This window comes from Candoia aspera, chromosome 1 (assembly GCF_035149785.1).
Source record: "Candoia aspera isolate rCanAsp1 chromosome 1, rCanAsp1.hap2, whole genome shotgun sequence".
Classification (NCBI taxonomy): Eukaryota; Metazoa; Chordata; class Lepidosauria; order Squamata; family Boidae; genus Candoia; species Candoia aspera.
The window spans coordinates 64,118,830-64,135,002 of record NC_086153.1 but is presented as its reverse complement, the minus strand read 5'-3'; the positions used below and the strand labels follow the sequence as shown (position 1 = coordinate 64,135,002).

The 16,173-nt window shown below is 38.6% G+C and overlaps 1 protein-coding gene across 3 annotated transcripts in view; it reads right to left on the bottom strand.

The window, feature by feature from the left end:
* Positions 1 to 10,220: 10,220 nt before the first annotated feature.
* Positions 10,221 to 16,173, bottom strand: part of LOC134498891 (zinc finger protein 318-like) — a 34,124-nt gene continuing 28,171 nt past the window's right edge. The window contains exons 10-11 of one of the 3 annotated variants that reach the window (XR_010068070.1): positions 10,571 to 15,658; positions 10,221 to 10,455 (exon numbers count right to left, since the gene is read on the bottom strand). Coding sequence is in view for 2 of the 3 variants with exons in the window: in XM_063305262.1 (XP_063161332.1) it covers positions 11,219 to 15,658 (4,440 nt within the window). In the remaining variant the exon portion in view is untranslated. Of the gene's footprint in view, positions 15,659 to 16,173 lie in introns of all 3 variants that reach the window. The other 2 variants (XM_063305274.1, XM_063305262.1) reach the window with 2 other exon arrangements.

Below are 16,173 nucleotides of genomic sequence, written 5' to 3'. Positions count from 1 at the left end.
AGCCACTGAGTTCAACTACCTGCTCAGTGCAAGAATCCAAATTAAAGTATGCGTGAGAGATGGTTAGCTAGCTTCTACTTAAACACATCTAGTTAGGGAAAGCCCACTGCCCCCTTAATTGGGTTTTGTAACTTTCTATTGCAACCTGCCTGCCTGTAATTTAAAGCCATTATTCAGTGTTCCACACCCTGGTATGAAAGGGTTGATTTCCCCATTAACTACAAAAATTCATTTACATTTTGAGGTTATTTATTTATTTATTTATCAAATTTCTCTGCCGCCCATCTCATGCACAACTCTGGACAGCTTACAAATAATAAAAATGGTAGCAATTCAATATAAATACATAAAATTACAAATACAAGTACAAAATATAAAATATAAAATTCAAGATGGGAAGGTCCTAACCTTGGCACCCTCACAGGGCCAACCACCCCCAGGAGTAGCTATCCCCCCTCCCATCCCAGGCCAGGTGGCATAGCCATGTTTTTACTTCTTTCCGAAAGTCTTATCCCGGGGGTAGCTTGTTCCACAGGGCAGGTGCTACGGCAGAGAAGGCTTGCTTCCTGGACCCTACCAATCAGCAATCCCTCATGGACAGGGTCCATAACATGCCCTCTGCCTGACCGGGTGGGATGGGTCGATGTAACGGGGATGAGACGGTCCCTCAGGTAACCTGGCTCCATGCCATGTAGGGCTTTAAAGGTGATAACCAACACCTTGAATTGGACCCAGAAGCAAACCTGCACCCAATGCAGCTCACACAGCAACCATGTTATATGTGCCCTTCTAGGGGCTCCTAAAACTGCTGACACAGCTGCATTTTGTACCAGCTGTAGCTTCTGGATACTCTTCAAGGGCAGCCCCATGCAGAGCACGTTGCAGTAGTCTATGCAGGAGATGACCCGGGCATGAGTGACCGTTCAAAGGGACTCCTGATCCAGGAAAGGGCATAGCTGGTGCACAACACGAAGTTGTGCAAAGGCTCCTCTTCAAGCAGGAGTTGTGAGTCCAGGAGAACCCCCAGATTACGCACCAGGTCTGTCTGGGGCAGTGTAGCCCCATCCAGAACCAAAGATGGTAAGTTCCCAGATACCTGAAAGCCCCCAACCTGCAGCCACTCCGTCTTGCCAGGGTTCAGCTGAAGCCTGTTATTCCCCATCCAAACCCTTACAGCCTCCAGGCACCGCAAAAGGGTGGCAACAGCATCACTTACTTCACCCAGGATGAAGATGTATAATTGAGCATCATCAGCATATTGATGATACCTCAACCTGTGGCGGCGGATGATCTCACCCAGCGGTTTCATGTAGATGTTGAAAAGGAGCTGAGAGAGAACCGAACCCTGCGGCACCCCACAAAGGAGGAGTCAAGGGTCACTCCCTATCAACCCTGACTGGGACCAGCCCTGGAGGAAGGATGTGAACCAGTGCAACACTATGCCACCCACCCCCAACTCCCCGAGCCAACCCAAAAGGATACCATGGTTGATGGTATCAAAAGCCGCTGAGAGGTCAAGAAGAGCCAGGATAGATGCACTGCTGCCATCCCACTCCTGCCAGAGATCATCCATAAGTTTAACAAAGGCTGTTTCTGTCCCATATCTGGGCCTGAAACCCGACTGAAAAGGGTCCAGATAATCTGTTTCCTCCAGAACCCTCTGGAGCTGTAAAGCCACCACTTTCTCAACCACTTTCCCCAAGAAGGGGAGGTAGGAGACTGGATGAAAACAGAATGGTAGAGTCCAGTGATGGTTTCTTGAGGATAGGGCACACCAGCACCTCTTTAAAGACAGCCAGGAACACTCCTTCAAGGATGAATTTTACCATCACCTGGACCCACCCGCCAAGCTGCCTTCACCAGCCAGGAGGGACAGGGATCTAGTTGGCAAGTGGTGGCGTTTACAGATCTGAGAACCCTGTCCACTTCCTCAGGCCCAACAGGATCAAACTGTTCCCAGATAACCGGGCATGTACAATCCCCAGGCATTTCCCCAGACCCTGCACACCTGACATCCAACTTGAATTATAATCCAAAAACAGTTACTTCTTTTTGCTTCCTAATGTGATTTCAGTCTTACCTATAGGTAATATTATGTGTCCTCCTGCCTCAAAAAGAAAAGTTAGAAACAAGTCAGTAATTATTCCAACCTGTCAGGTCTAAGGAGGACTTTTTCAGTACATTTTTGCTTGATATAAACAGATTTTCTTCCAATAATGCCTCAGATTGATCACATCTGCTTTGCCCAGAAAGGAAATGTTTTCCTTTTCTAAGTCCAAGATAGTTTTCTTTAGAAGCAGCTTACAGGTAATGAGTATCTTTTTTAAGGAGCCTTGCACCAGCTCTTCTTTTAGAAGAATTTACAACTGGACATATCTGGACATCCTTCAAAAGTCATGTGTCACATTTAATTAGATGAATTTAGCCATGCACGCTGCCTGTATCCTAAGCAAGTGAAATGAGCCCAATACAGTTTTATTCACTGACTGAAACAAAGACATCAATCAATGGATGATAAAGGATTATACTGTTGTATACATACCATCAAGGGGATTTCCACTTCTCCTTTACCATGTGCAGCAGTTTTAAATTCTGGATTATTTTGTTTAGTTTGTATAGCCACCCATCTCAAACCAGTGACTGGGCGGCAAACCATCATAAAAACTAAACAGAATACAAAAAGAAATTAAATACAAATAGCAGCCAAGGGATATTATAAGCTGTTGGTGTCAACACAGCCAGGAAACGAGGCATTTCACACACTTGGGACCCCAAGCCCAGGCACATAGCCAGGTCTTCAAGGCCTTCTGAAAGGCCAACCGGGTCTGGGCCACCCTAATCTCATTTATAGTGTCTCTAATAGAATACAATACAATGTTTTCTCAGATTCCAATTTTTTAACTTTTGGTTAAGACCATAGTTTTAGTTTTTAAAAAATCTTATGATTTTAGCTTTAGAATTAGGTTTAATCATACTATATACTCATACCTAGGATGTCACCTGAGATGATGTTATCTGATGGGTTGTTTGCCTGTTTTATGCTGGTCATTGACCAAACTAAAGACTGTTTCTTTGCAACATTACCATCCTATAGGGCTTATGAGTGGTCCATTTTTTTACTGGCTGGAATGGTTGACTCACCTGTCTTGCTAGTCGCTTCCTGTTCTCCATAGAATTTCAGCCACTGTGTCAACACGCTGAGATGCTATTACAACAAAAGATATTTTTCCCTTTTGTAAGCAATGGGGTGAAGGAATCTGTATAGACCCAGGAAGGTACATTAGCTTGGCAAGGCACAGTGAATTGTCATCTTTTGTGCTCTCCTGTTGATCAGCTGGAAGGAAGTTTCCTGTTTTCAGCATTTCTCAGCTGAAAAGGTCAACTTCAAAATAATTTAGAGAGATAAAAGAAATGGCCATAGTGTGGAAATTCTCTAGCAGTACATTACATTGAATTGAGAATAAGCAACATTTTGTTGTTAAAAGGCAGTCACATTTACTAGAATAAAATATATATTTGTAACCAAGTGCATGTTTGCTTGGGAACTCTGATCAGAAGACTCACAGACATAAAAAAAGATATAGCAAGTGCAGAAGATCTGGCATACCATCTGGCCCAGGTGTGACATCCAGCCTGTATTTCACTGCCTTTCTCACCTGCCATCAGGTATAAATTGGACAGGAAAGTGTTGGGAGTCCCTGAATGTTGGACCAGAGATCTAGCTCTAGCTGTGCCATTGCTGAAAATTATAATTTTAAACTAAACCCAAGAAAAGGAAAGCTCTATCCTAAAGAACTGCACTACTTTCAAGGCTTATGGAAGGCTTGTACCATGAGGTAAAAATTTGGTCAGGCTTTGCTTTTCTTGACTAAAAAGTTGAGTCTTTATTAATATAGCTAAAGTGCTACATGGATACATAAGAGAAGGAAGCCAGTATCCACCACAGAACCTACAATGCTTTCAATGGGTAGCTCTTTTGTACCCGCTGCCCACCCAAAGCAATTGTTAGCATATCTATGCAAAAAACCTAAATGATGTACAACCTGAACAGGGCTCCAAACCAGTAGCATTTTTCATCTCAGGTGTAACTGTTTCTACCTGAGGACACAGGATGACACCCTTTTTGTATAGCCATTATTTCTGCTCTTCTACTTCTATGCATCTGAAACACAGATGGAAACTGAGGGAAATAAATTTCTAGATCTACTATTTGCTGTAGCAATTTTCACATAGATAGATGATGAAGTACTTCCTATTTCCAATACATAGAGTATTAGTTAGGTAATTGTCTTACTATCTTGCCACATGGCATGTGTCATTGCTAGAGTCGGGCAACATACACATTTAATAAATTATGGTTGATTGCAGTCAGCCAGATGTTTAGACTGGATTTGGCATTTTTGTCCACCTATCAAGTCCTTCCCAAGGACCTGGGATAGGCAGATGTTTAATAATATTAAAGGTTTCATCGCAGGATGCAAGCTGTTCCAAGTAAAGCTGCCTTTTGCAATTGACTGATGATTTTGTCAATGCTGATGTTCAAGTGGTGCTCCAGATGTTTTGGAATTGCACCCAAGGCACCTATTAGTACTATCTTTGCTTTCTTTTGCCAGTGTCATTCTACTTCTATTTTCAGGTCTTTATATTTTGATTTTCTCTAGTTCTTTCCCTTCTATTCTGCTGTCTCCAGGTATTGCAATGTCCACTATCCACTCTTTTTGGCTTTCTTAGCAACAGTTGTTAAGTCTGGGGTGTTGTGTGGCAGATGCTTGTCTGTGTGAATTCTAAAGTCCCAGAGAACTTTGGCTTCTGCATTTTCTATTACTTTGTCTATTTTGTGGTCCCACCAGTTCCTGCTTGCAGGCAAGTGGTATTTCCTGCAAATATTCCAATGCACCATTGTTGCTACTTTGTCATGCCATTGTTTGTAATCAGTCCGTGCAATCATGCAACAGCTAATAAATTATTTCCTGCGGAATTATTGAACTATCAAAGAGCTACTGACAATCATAAACAGAACAGCTGACAAAACAGCCAGACAACGTAGTGATTTTATAATAATGATTTTAATGAACTTAAGACATAGCAATAAACGTATTTCTATAATAATATTGAAGATTCTAGCACCAGGCAATAAAATATTTTCTGCATTAGCTACATCTATTTGTCTTAACAATGTTCAGCTCATATAAAATACTTTGTTCCACATGCTTTCTCCCCTACAAGTGATGTCAGGGGGAAAAAGTCTCCACTAAATCAAGAGAGAAGTTATAAAAGCAAAGCAAATGAATACTAACCTTGATACAGTTAAAATCCATCCATTCAAGTAATCATAGAAAAATTAAGAACTGCCTCAGCAAAAAGTAGAAATGAGAGGAATTAAAATATCCTTGATTATATAAGCTGTACGAGCTTCACACTTTGCATTATTTGTCAAGATCTTTCCTGTATTTTCTAGCAATAGTTGAAGCTACTAATATTTAGTGCTAAGATTTTTTGGAAATGAATTGTGGTGGTACATTGAGCAAATGGGATACCAATTATTTTGTTCTCGTTTCTTCTCCATCATTGTATATATCACAGTGGTCAACAGGAGAGAGGCTGGAATGGGTTCTGAACATTCCATACTTTGCACTTTAAAAAAAATATAATAGCCTGACCCACAGAAAATAAGGTTAATTTCTTCCAAGCATTTTGATAAATACTTGGAAAAAATATATTTCATGTCAAGCAGTGCCAGGGCAAGGTAAAGGTTTCTTGTGCTCCTACAATCCTTTCAGTTCACTACAATCTTTAAAGGGCCTGAAAAACTAGTGTTACTTTCACCACAGCCATGTCTTCTCAACTAAAAGCAGAATTTTACAGAAGACCACCTCTCACAGATCAACAGTAAGATCAGAAGAAAAGCAGACACTCCAGGTTTGAGTGCTTTATTATATAAAGTATTTATTCAAATTGAGTTTAATTGAACTTACCTCTAGTTAAGATTGGAGTCCCATCGTCTATCCCTACAAATGATCTTGTCTGAAGGTTCAGGTCTGAACTAGCTGATCCACACAGAATTTTTTTAAGATTATGGACCTGATGAATAAGTATTTTCAGTCCCAGGAGTTACTGCTAAATTCCACAGAATTAGCAAGATCAATGTAGTTTATTGCAATGACTTTTTAAAAGTTTTTATATACAGATACACACACATTACTGTTTTATTATTAAAACTGCTATATTTATATCTAAGAGGAAAATTTCAAACAAAACCTAAATTGATGTACCCCAATATTGACCGTGGTGGGGAGATGTTACAAAACAACATAGCCACACCAAAAAGGATGATTCCTTAAACATTCTAGTTCTCTGAATAAAAAAAAAATATGAATCTCAATTACTGAGATTCATGGAAGTTATATTACATTTAAAATGCACATACTATAATAGAAATATAGAAATAAACAGTCTGAGCGTAACATTCCATAATTGCTTCAATCAAGGCAAAGATTTTTCATGTTTCTATAATCCTTTCAGTATCTAATTGTCCACAAAATGAAGAAAAATAATAAATTATTGAAAACAAGTTCCCAGTGTAGTTTCTGTGCAAAAGACTTGTAGAAAAGATTATGTTTTTATGCCAGATTTATTCTTCAGAATCCAGATTTGTGTCAAACTGTCTTGGAAACCTGAGCTTGTTGTATTTTGTACTCCTTACTATAGTAAGTAGAATAAGACTTCTGATGTGCATTTCTCCAGCGCTTTTTCAATTAACAGTGATTTTCAAACAACCTATTGATCACTGTGCACTTCCAAGAGTTTCTCAAGGTTTCCAGCATAGGCATTTACACTGTTGAACAGCGGTAACATTGTTAACACAGAGTGATATGCATATGGCTTGACTTTTTTTCCAGAGCATATCACAGTACATAGAGATTTAGCACCACCTACCATTATTTTGTGAAGTCCTCTCCCCTTCTGTCTCAAGACATTTTACCTAAGTGATACCACTGTACAGAACTTTACATCTGGATCATTTTCCGTAACACTCTCATGCAGCAGGCTCAATGCAAGAAAACAATGGTGGTTGAGGAAGAGTAAGTGAACGAAAGAGCTCAATGTGAAATAGCTACAGTAAAGAAAAGCCTGATCTTGTGCAATCTGTTTCAAAGAAGCTGGTAGTATAGGAACATCTGTTGCTTGAAACTGTGTGGCATTAGCAACACTGCCTATGTGTAAATGGCCATTTGCTGCAGACCTCCATGATGATGTTTATACATTCTAAATATATTTGCAACCTGGTCAAATAACACCTATAATAGGGATGAGAGATCAGATTCACCATGTTGGTCCCTCCAGACTGTGGACCTGAAGTGAGACCTTCCCCCCTCACTTTCAGCTAGGAAAATCTGGAAGTCCAACTATCATTGTTTTTCACTTTGGAAAAGATGAGGGGTGCCTTAAGCCAGCTCTCAGAGAGTTAACACCTGCAACCACTTGATATAAAGGAGAAAGGTATAAAGAGCTGAAGTTGGCTGTCATGGAAGCAATGAAATTGGCTGTCATGGAAGCTCATGTTAGATGCGTAAAAGATGCGTGAAAGAGGAAAGGATTTCTCCAATTTATCTCATGTTTAGTTATTTCAAAATTTAAGCTTGTATAAGGCTGAACCTACACAAAAGTGTAATCTAGATTCCAAGTGACAATAGTAAAATGTGATCTTGAACTGCATCAACATACATCAGCTTCAAGTCAACCACTAGTAGTAACTATTTTGAGAAAAAAGGCTAAAGAATCTTAAGGAGTAACATTCATTTCTTTAAGATATTTGAAGCAAGAGTCTCTGCAAATTTTCAAGATTTAGAAGAAAAGGTTAACAGCAAGAATTTATCTGTAAAAATCACGCTTCTTACCCCAATGGACAGCAATAATTTCTCTTTTGCACTGTTCTTGAAGTTTCTAAAATAATATATAGTTCAGAACCAATTTTCAAGATTACCCTTGGTTATACAATTTCACATACATTCTTCATTTGCATACAAGGATAATCTCTTCCAATTATTAAGTATAATCTTATCCATTAAATGCAGAATCAAATCTAAATCAAAATCATCATGTCTTTCAATACTAATTGACTTAGGTTACTTGTAAATGCTTTAACTACAATTCTGTTAACATCATACTCAACAACATTGCTATTTACACACAATCCACTAGATGGTTCTGACTAGATTTGTTATTTTTAACTACTGGATACTTCCCAAGGATCTAGGATAAAGATATTGTTGCAACATAGGCACTGTTCCAAGTAATGCAACCATTTGTAATTGATGAGTTGAGATTCTATCCATTCATATTGTATCCAAGTACTTTCTCAGATCTTTTGGTATGCCACCAAGCACACCAACCACTATTGTCACCATTACTACTTTATTTTTCCACATTCACACCACCATTTGAAGGTGTTTTATATTTCCCTACTTTTTCTAGTTCTTTCTCACTGACCTTGCCAGCTACTGTAATGTCAATTATCCATACTTGTTTCTTTAGTCAGTCATCCCTGGCTTATTATGGGCTAAATAATTACGATGAGTCTCATCTTGAAGCTTGCTTATATGTGGAGCAGAAATTCTACTCAGAAGCTTGAGGAGAGACCTTAGTCCAGGTTATTTATTTATTTATAAGATTTATAAGGCCGCCCAACTCAATCAGCATAAACAGAAAATAAATCAGAAGAAAAAGCAAAGAAAACCATGTAACAACAGACAGACAATATATAAATACAAAACATAATATGGTGACCAAGCACACAGCAAAAGAACCACAGAGGGATTCTCACTCAACTGGCCCCTTATGCCTGAGGGAAGAGGCAGGTCTTAATGGCTTTCCTAAAGGCAAGATGAGTTAGGGTCTGTCGTATATGGAAAAGAAGATTGTTATAATAATCTGATCTAGGTAAGAGAAATTATGAGACCCTGTGCTATGTAATGAATATAGTCCTGGACTTAGACTGGGGAGACCCACTCAGCTGTAAAGCTCACTGCCTGGCCTTGGGCCAGTTGCCATCTCTTAATCTAATCTGCTTGGCAGCCTTATTGTAAAAGTTACTGGAGGGAGGAGAAAAGGTCAAGTTTGTACATTAAGCATCTTGGTAGGATAAAACTAGTGGTTTTTATTGTATATTAAACCTGCTTCTTTAATCAACCTTCTAAACCACCAGCAGTGTGCAACAAAATAGCACAAGATGAACAGAATTACATCCTTCACTTACTGGCATCCCATGCTTAACAAGTTGACCTAGTATGTGGTCTGGACGCTAAAGTGCCTCATGATGCTGTAATTTTGTTTTGCTATTATTATTATTAATGCTATATTATTGTAAGATGCTTTGAATCTTGCTGGATTGAGGATATAAATATATATTAAATGAATAAATTTTGTACAGACGTTAGTACAACCACTAGATCTGAACAATTAATCCAACAGAACTGGCCTTGTAATTGCCAGTGACCTTGATGCAAACAGACAAAACAATCTTAGCTACATTTCCCAATTTGTGCTATCCTACATCTGATGATTTCATACATGTTTTGGTCACCCTAAGTTGCTAGTTGGGAATCCTAAATTCTGGTTGGGCTTGAAATTAGGAGACTGAGTTCTAGTACTGACTTGCACATAAAGCCAGCCAGGTGACATTGGGTCAGTCATTCTCTCAGCCTAGGAATAGGGCAATGGCAAATCACTTCCAAAAATGTTGCTATGAAAACTGCAAAGATTTGTCCATGTAGGTGCCAGGAGTCAAGACTGAGTTGAAGGCACAAAAAGAAAGTTGTTAGTACAGCACTGTAGGTTTAACAACATTTAATAATTTAGGGAATTATACATTCATAATAAATGCTTTCTAATATTGCCATTTATTTCCATTTAAATATATAATTGTGTCTGGTATTTACAGTTTATTTCACATCTTCTATCCAAACTAAACTTATATGATGAACCAGTATCCTTAAAATTCAAAACAAGTGTTCCTAACATACAGTTTTCTTTTAAAATGGAAAGTGTATAATTCTTTACAATGTTAAAGCAATGTTTTCTCTTAAGAGACTGATCAATTGAAACTGAAAGATCAAAAACTTAAGGAAGGTAACTGAAGAACTATTTCATCAACTTTATCTCAACAGCAGAATTCAAACACTAGTTATAGAAGTAGTCATAAAAAAGACACAGAAGAAATATTTATCATGTCGCAGATCATCATGGGTTTATTTTAGATTTACAGATAAAACCTTTTAGATAAATCCATGCAAACATTACTGCGTATCTTGACAAGTTGTATAAGTGAAAACCTTCACACAACAGTATTTTTGTGGCTCAGGGGTTCATTCAGGCATGTAATGTCTGGTTATATGATGGGAATCCAATCCAGAGAGCAAAGTTCAGATCTTCCATTTCTTCTGAGTTAGGCAGCTGCTAAACAATTTAACACAAACAGTTACTATACCATAATGTAGTAAAAGGAAATGTGATTTTAAATCATGCAAGTGACCTCAATATGCAGAGTCCAGTTGTTGGGCCACAGCCTTACCAAATAGTTTCTTTCTCCAAAAGTGAGTTGGTAGATATTTCTTCTTTGCTCAGTGAGATGGCATCCACACAGGATTTTATACAATATGGCATCACAGTCTTGATTACAGGTGCAGTTCAACAAGATAATAACAAGTAAAAAAATGCAGAACAATCTTCTGCATCATGAAAAATGCAGAACACTCTTCATGCATTTTACATTTTGTGCAATGAAACATGCATAACGTTTCAAAGAAACTTTCTGCTTAAACGGTTCAGCAAGAGCCTTCGTTTTTCTCAAGTCCTGAACACGTCCTTGACCTTGTCAGTGTTGCACTTGGAATGTTATTTACAAAAGCTGTATAAATCAGAAACCATAAAAAGTCAAAGAAAAATGCGAAAAGTACACACACAGTTTAACAGCAATGATAATAAAAAACCCAAACCATAGCCGAAACACATACTATGGATGAGAAATCCATTTTAATGGCTAGAAATAGAAAGTGAAAGTCAAAGACTGAAAAAGAAATATTTTACACAATCAGATATATACAATGCAGCCTACATTTTAGGCAAAAAAAGTTTAGGTTTTAGACAAAGACTACTGCAAGCTAGATTTTCAACTCATTAAGCTAAAATATAATATTTACAAAATCTCAACAATTGCTACTTAAACATCTGGAACAATTTTGTCTGAACTTACCAGGTGCTCTGCAGATTTGTCAGTTACTTCTGAAGCCAACTTATTTTTAGCCTCACATTTAAGATCATTCTTTTCTTCCTCTGTCTCTGTTCGTTTATCTATGGATGTCTGCATCTGATTCTTGAGACTGTACAATTCACTGTCACCTGAACCCCCCACTTCTACAGATTCCTTTAATTTCGGAAGGATGGATTCCACGCATGTCACAGTTTGGCTTTGCACATTTTTTCCACAACTCCACAACAGCTTATCAGATGTACCTCCTTTGCTAATATACAGGTGTTGGGGCTTGGAAACAGAAGACATATCCTGCAATTGAACAAGGGGCATGCTTGCTTCTGCCATGTCACCCTTTGATGCAGAAGACACCACATGTGGGATAACTGCATCTGAAACCACTGAGCAAAATTTCTCCTCTTGATCATCAGGGGTAAATGGAACAAAATTAATTATTTTGGATTCAACCACTGGTTGGTCAGTGTCCGTCTCACTCGTTTTGCTAGACTCTAAACAAATAGGTGCAACTGTTTCTAACTTTGGACTGTCTGTATTAACCTCATTTAAAATTTCAGTTGGCAGAATACCCACACCTTCACATTCCGCTTTAATATTTCCCAGAGTGAAATCAATGGTTTCTAATTCCAAAGTTGGTTTCAGTCTGGGAGAATGCATAGGCTTTGTTTCATCAGATTTTGGAGAGATTCCTTCATTTTCTAAATCCAGAGAAAAGGTGGTAGACTGTTCAAAACTAAGTTCTGAATATGTGTTGTTTAAGTTAAAATTATCAGCTGCTGAGGTATTCAATACTTCAGTATTCATGTCGGCGAAGGAAAGGGCTACCTCTCCAAGATGCCCAACACTGATTTCTGTTGGAAGAGGATCTAGTGATTCTTGGCCCGTGTCTGGCTGAATACTGGAAAAGTTAGCACTTTCTGTTTCTATAGAGCTTCTCTCTTCAGTGCCGCTTAATTCTGTATCAGAGACAGAAGATTTTTGTGTATCATGTTTTATAAACATGAATTCCACATAACTGGGTTTAATTTCATTTGTAGAAGAGATACTGTCCAAAGCTTCTGTTCTCTCTACTTGGAGTTCCTTGGTTTCACAGCTTAATGAGAATTGATTTATTTGTTCATGTTTCCCTGCTGTGGTGCTTATCGTTGTTACATTAACAAAGTACTCATTTGTAATCTCTCCAGATTCTAGAACATTAACTACACTGATATCCTCGCCATCCTTTAACTGAGAACCATTCAAAACCTCTTGCTCATTGTTTGTAAGGAAAGAGTCTAATTCACCTTTATTTAAAGGCCTTAGCTCTGAATCTGAATTCTGGACCTTTGAAGGATGAAGACTTTTACCACTAACTGCTGACTTGAATCTATTAAATTCTTTAGTGTCTAGTTTTAGATCAACTGATGATTCTTTAGAATAACTTTCATTTTGCGCTACTATCTGGGCATTTTCCTCATTCACTTTTGAAGATGAATCTATTGGCTGCCAAAGCAACTGACTCTGAACACACATATCTGAAACCCATGTAGAAGCTGCCTGTTCAGAGCTGTTATAAATCTGTTTCTCTTCTGTTATAGCAGATCCTTCTGCCAGAGTGTTTTCAACTGGCATTTCAAATAAGGGAGACTCATCTCCTTGACTAACTGCAGAATTATGTCCTGCTAATTCCAAATGTTCTCTTTCTACATCTCTATCAGTTAAATTTGAGAAGTATGCTTTCACATCCAAATCACTCTTAATCTCTTCTAAGCTTGAGTTATCATAAGCCTCCATTTTCTGTTGATTTTGTGTTTTATTACTAATGTCTTCAGTCCTTGTGGTACTAGCGTATCTCATTACTCCCGACTCCCTAAGACAACCCCCTTCTGGCAACTGCATTGCCAAGTCTTTATCATCAGATTTAAACTCAGCGATCTCACATCCTGATGCCTCCTTGCTAATCTCTTTTATAGGAACAATACTGTCTTCCAACAAATGCATAGCTAATTTGTCTTCATCAGGATATTTAAACATTGCTGTCTCAAACTTTGGAAGAGTCTTAGAAGATGTTTTCAGAGGAAGAGCACTGTTTTCTGACATGGATGTGGAATGCAGAGATTCACATCCTGCCAGCTTCTTGCTAACATCTCCTAAAGGAGCAATACTACATTCTAATTCTTTATCATCAGAAATTTTGAATTCTTCTCTCCCAATCTCCAATGGATTTTTGCTATCATCTCTGAAAAGGAGATCATTGTTGTCTGGCGGCTGGAGTGATAATTTTTCTATTTCAAATTTAAATAGTTTCTTGCTAAGATCTTCTAAAGGTATACTGTTGTTGTCAGATAAAGGCAAGGCTATTTTGCTATTATCAGTTTTACAATCTGCTGTTTCAAGCTCTGATGGATTCTTGCTGTCTTTCAAATGAGGAACATTGTTTTCTGTCAGTTGCATAGTTAATTCTGGTTTTTCAAGTTCTAATCTCTTGTTAATTTCAGATGAAACAGAAGTGTTCATGTTTATGTCCACCTCATTCTGCACAGAATCAGAGGCAGTTGCTGGAAGATCATTCGAGATCTCTGAGAATTGTGTAATTGACTGATCATCAGAAATTTTATGTTCTGTTGTCTCAAGGCTAACAGATGTCTCATTAAAGCCATCCAAAGGAAGAAGTTTCATTTCTTCTATCTGCACAGCTAACTCAGTTCCCTCATGCTCTGGTGATTTCTTGTTAAATTCAGATGGAGCAGGAATTCCTATTTCTTCCTCATTATGGAATGGACTTTTTGCTAGATCATTTGCTTCTGGCAATGTAGACTGTATATCTGAAAAGGAGATTTTATGTAGTTCCCCTTCAACATTAGTTTTGATTTCAACATTTTCTTCATCAGTTGTCATCATTTTCTCATCTTTTACTTCCTCTGTTTCTGGGGTTCTAGCCGAAGAAGTGTACACATTGCAGAGAGATTCCTCTGAAAATGGGTTACTACTTGGCTTGGAATTTACCTGTAGGTCTGTATTTTTCTCCCTCTCAGTTGGATTCAATTTTCCTTTATCTGAAGTAGAATTCACTAGCTTGCTCTCAGCTGGATTCCTCCCACTGCTGTTGTAAAAGATGTCATATAGATCCTTAGCATTACCTGCAGCCAGAGAAGAGTTCTTTTTCTCTAATTTCTTAACATGTTCCCCAAAAACAGTTGGAGGTGGCAAGGGGCGAGGACACATGGGCATCGCCAGTATGTTTTTATCATCCTCAGATACACCAGGTGCCATATCATCTGCCAGGATAACCGTTTGTTTTGGTGGCAGAGGGGGTGGAGGGGCAAACAACATTGGCGGTGGCCGTGGCAGAGGTAGTGACAATGGTGGTCCTGGGGGTAGTGGTAGTAGAGGAGGGCGCCGATGGGGTCTCTCAAAAGTCAGAGACTGCTCATTTGCTTTTGTCATTCGTGAGACCTCTTGTTCTTTTACCATTGCTGCCAGCTCCCGTGCCTTTGCCTGGGCTTTTGCCACTACGTCTGCCTGCTCCTGTGCCTTCATTACAGTTGCGTTTGCATGTTCCGCGGCCTTTGTCCCACTTTCATGCTCACCTTCCTCTGCCTTCTCTGGTACCTTTACATTCTCCTGTGATCCCTTTAGAACTACTACTTCTCCCCCAAATGCTTTTGATATAATATCTGGTGGCAAAACAATTTCTGGATTTCCCTCTTTGACAACCGGCAATGGTTTGGCAATGGCACCAGAAGACTTTATAGACAAAAAAGTATTTAGAGGTGCTGGCTTGCTTACTGTTGAGACTGCAGTCTTCCTCAGAACCATCACTGGGACTGGTAAATTGGGGCGGATTTTGGCTTGCGATGAAGTTGAAACAACTGGTGTCCAGGGGCTTGTATGTGGAATAACGGTTTTTCCAGATAACCTAATTGCAATGGGCTTTGAATTTTGCTTTCCAGATTGTGACTTACTTTCTTTATCTTTACCTTCCTCGGTGCTCTCTTCTTTGGAGACAGCTATATCTTTCCCTTGATTTTTTTCATCTCTCTCTGTCTTCCTCCAACTGAATTTTCCAAAAGTTGTCAGTTTTGACTCCTTTTCTGATTCCTCTTTTCTCTCTTCCTTCTTCTCCATTTCTTTGTCATCTTTCTTCAATTTAAGTTTAATCCCACATTTTTCACCATTAGGAATTTCTTTCCTTTTACTAATTTCATATTCATTATTCCCATCTCCTAGTTCTTTGGTGTTCTTGGGTTCTTCTTTCTTTGCCACTTTTGTTGCCTTCTCATCCTTCTCCTCTTTTTGTTTTTCACACAGTTTCCGTTTCAGCCTGCGTTCAGTTTCCTGAATCACAGATAATCCTGCCTGACGATCCAGATTCCGCCTTTCTTCATAGAGCGGATTCTCATCCACATGTTTCTGTGGGGGGAAAAAGGAAACATTTCAGCACTGTTACTTAATACATCATTTCTGTAGTGGAACAAGTCTGGTTTCTTAATATATTCTCTTTCTTATTCTGCTACCCAATGAATTAACTGTATTTATTGGAAAAGAGGCTGGGGGTGATAATAGATTTTTATACCTTTTATGTAACACAAGGCAAGCATTAAAAAGTTTCTGAACTCCTACTAAGTTAAGAATATTGAGATGATATTTCTAATGAAATGAAAAGGACAAAAGTCCCAGATAATGAAATAAATGTAGAACAAATAAATGTGAAATTCAGCCACATTCAAATGTTACATAGGAGTTTTAAAAGCTGTCTTATATCAAAGCACACTTTTGATTCCTCAGGACAGTCTGCACTTAGAGGCAATAACTCCTTAAGGTCAGAGAATATCATGTCCCAGCTATACCTGGAGATGCTAAAGATTGTCTCCCAGGTCTTCCAAATGCAAAGAAAGTGTGCTTTCACTGATCTATGGTCCTGCCTT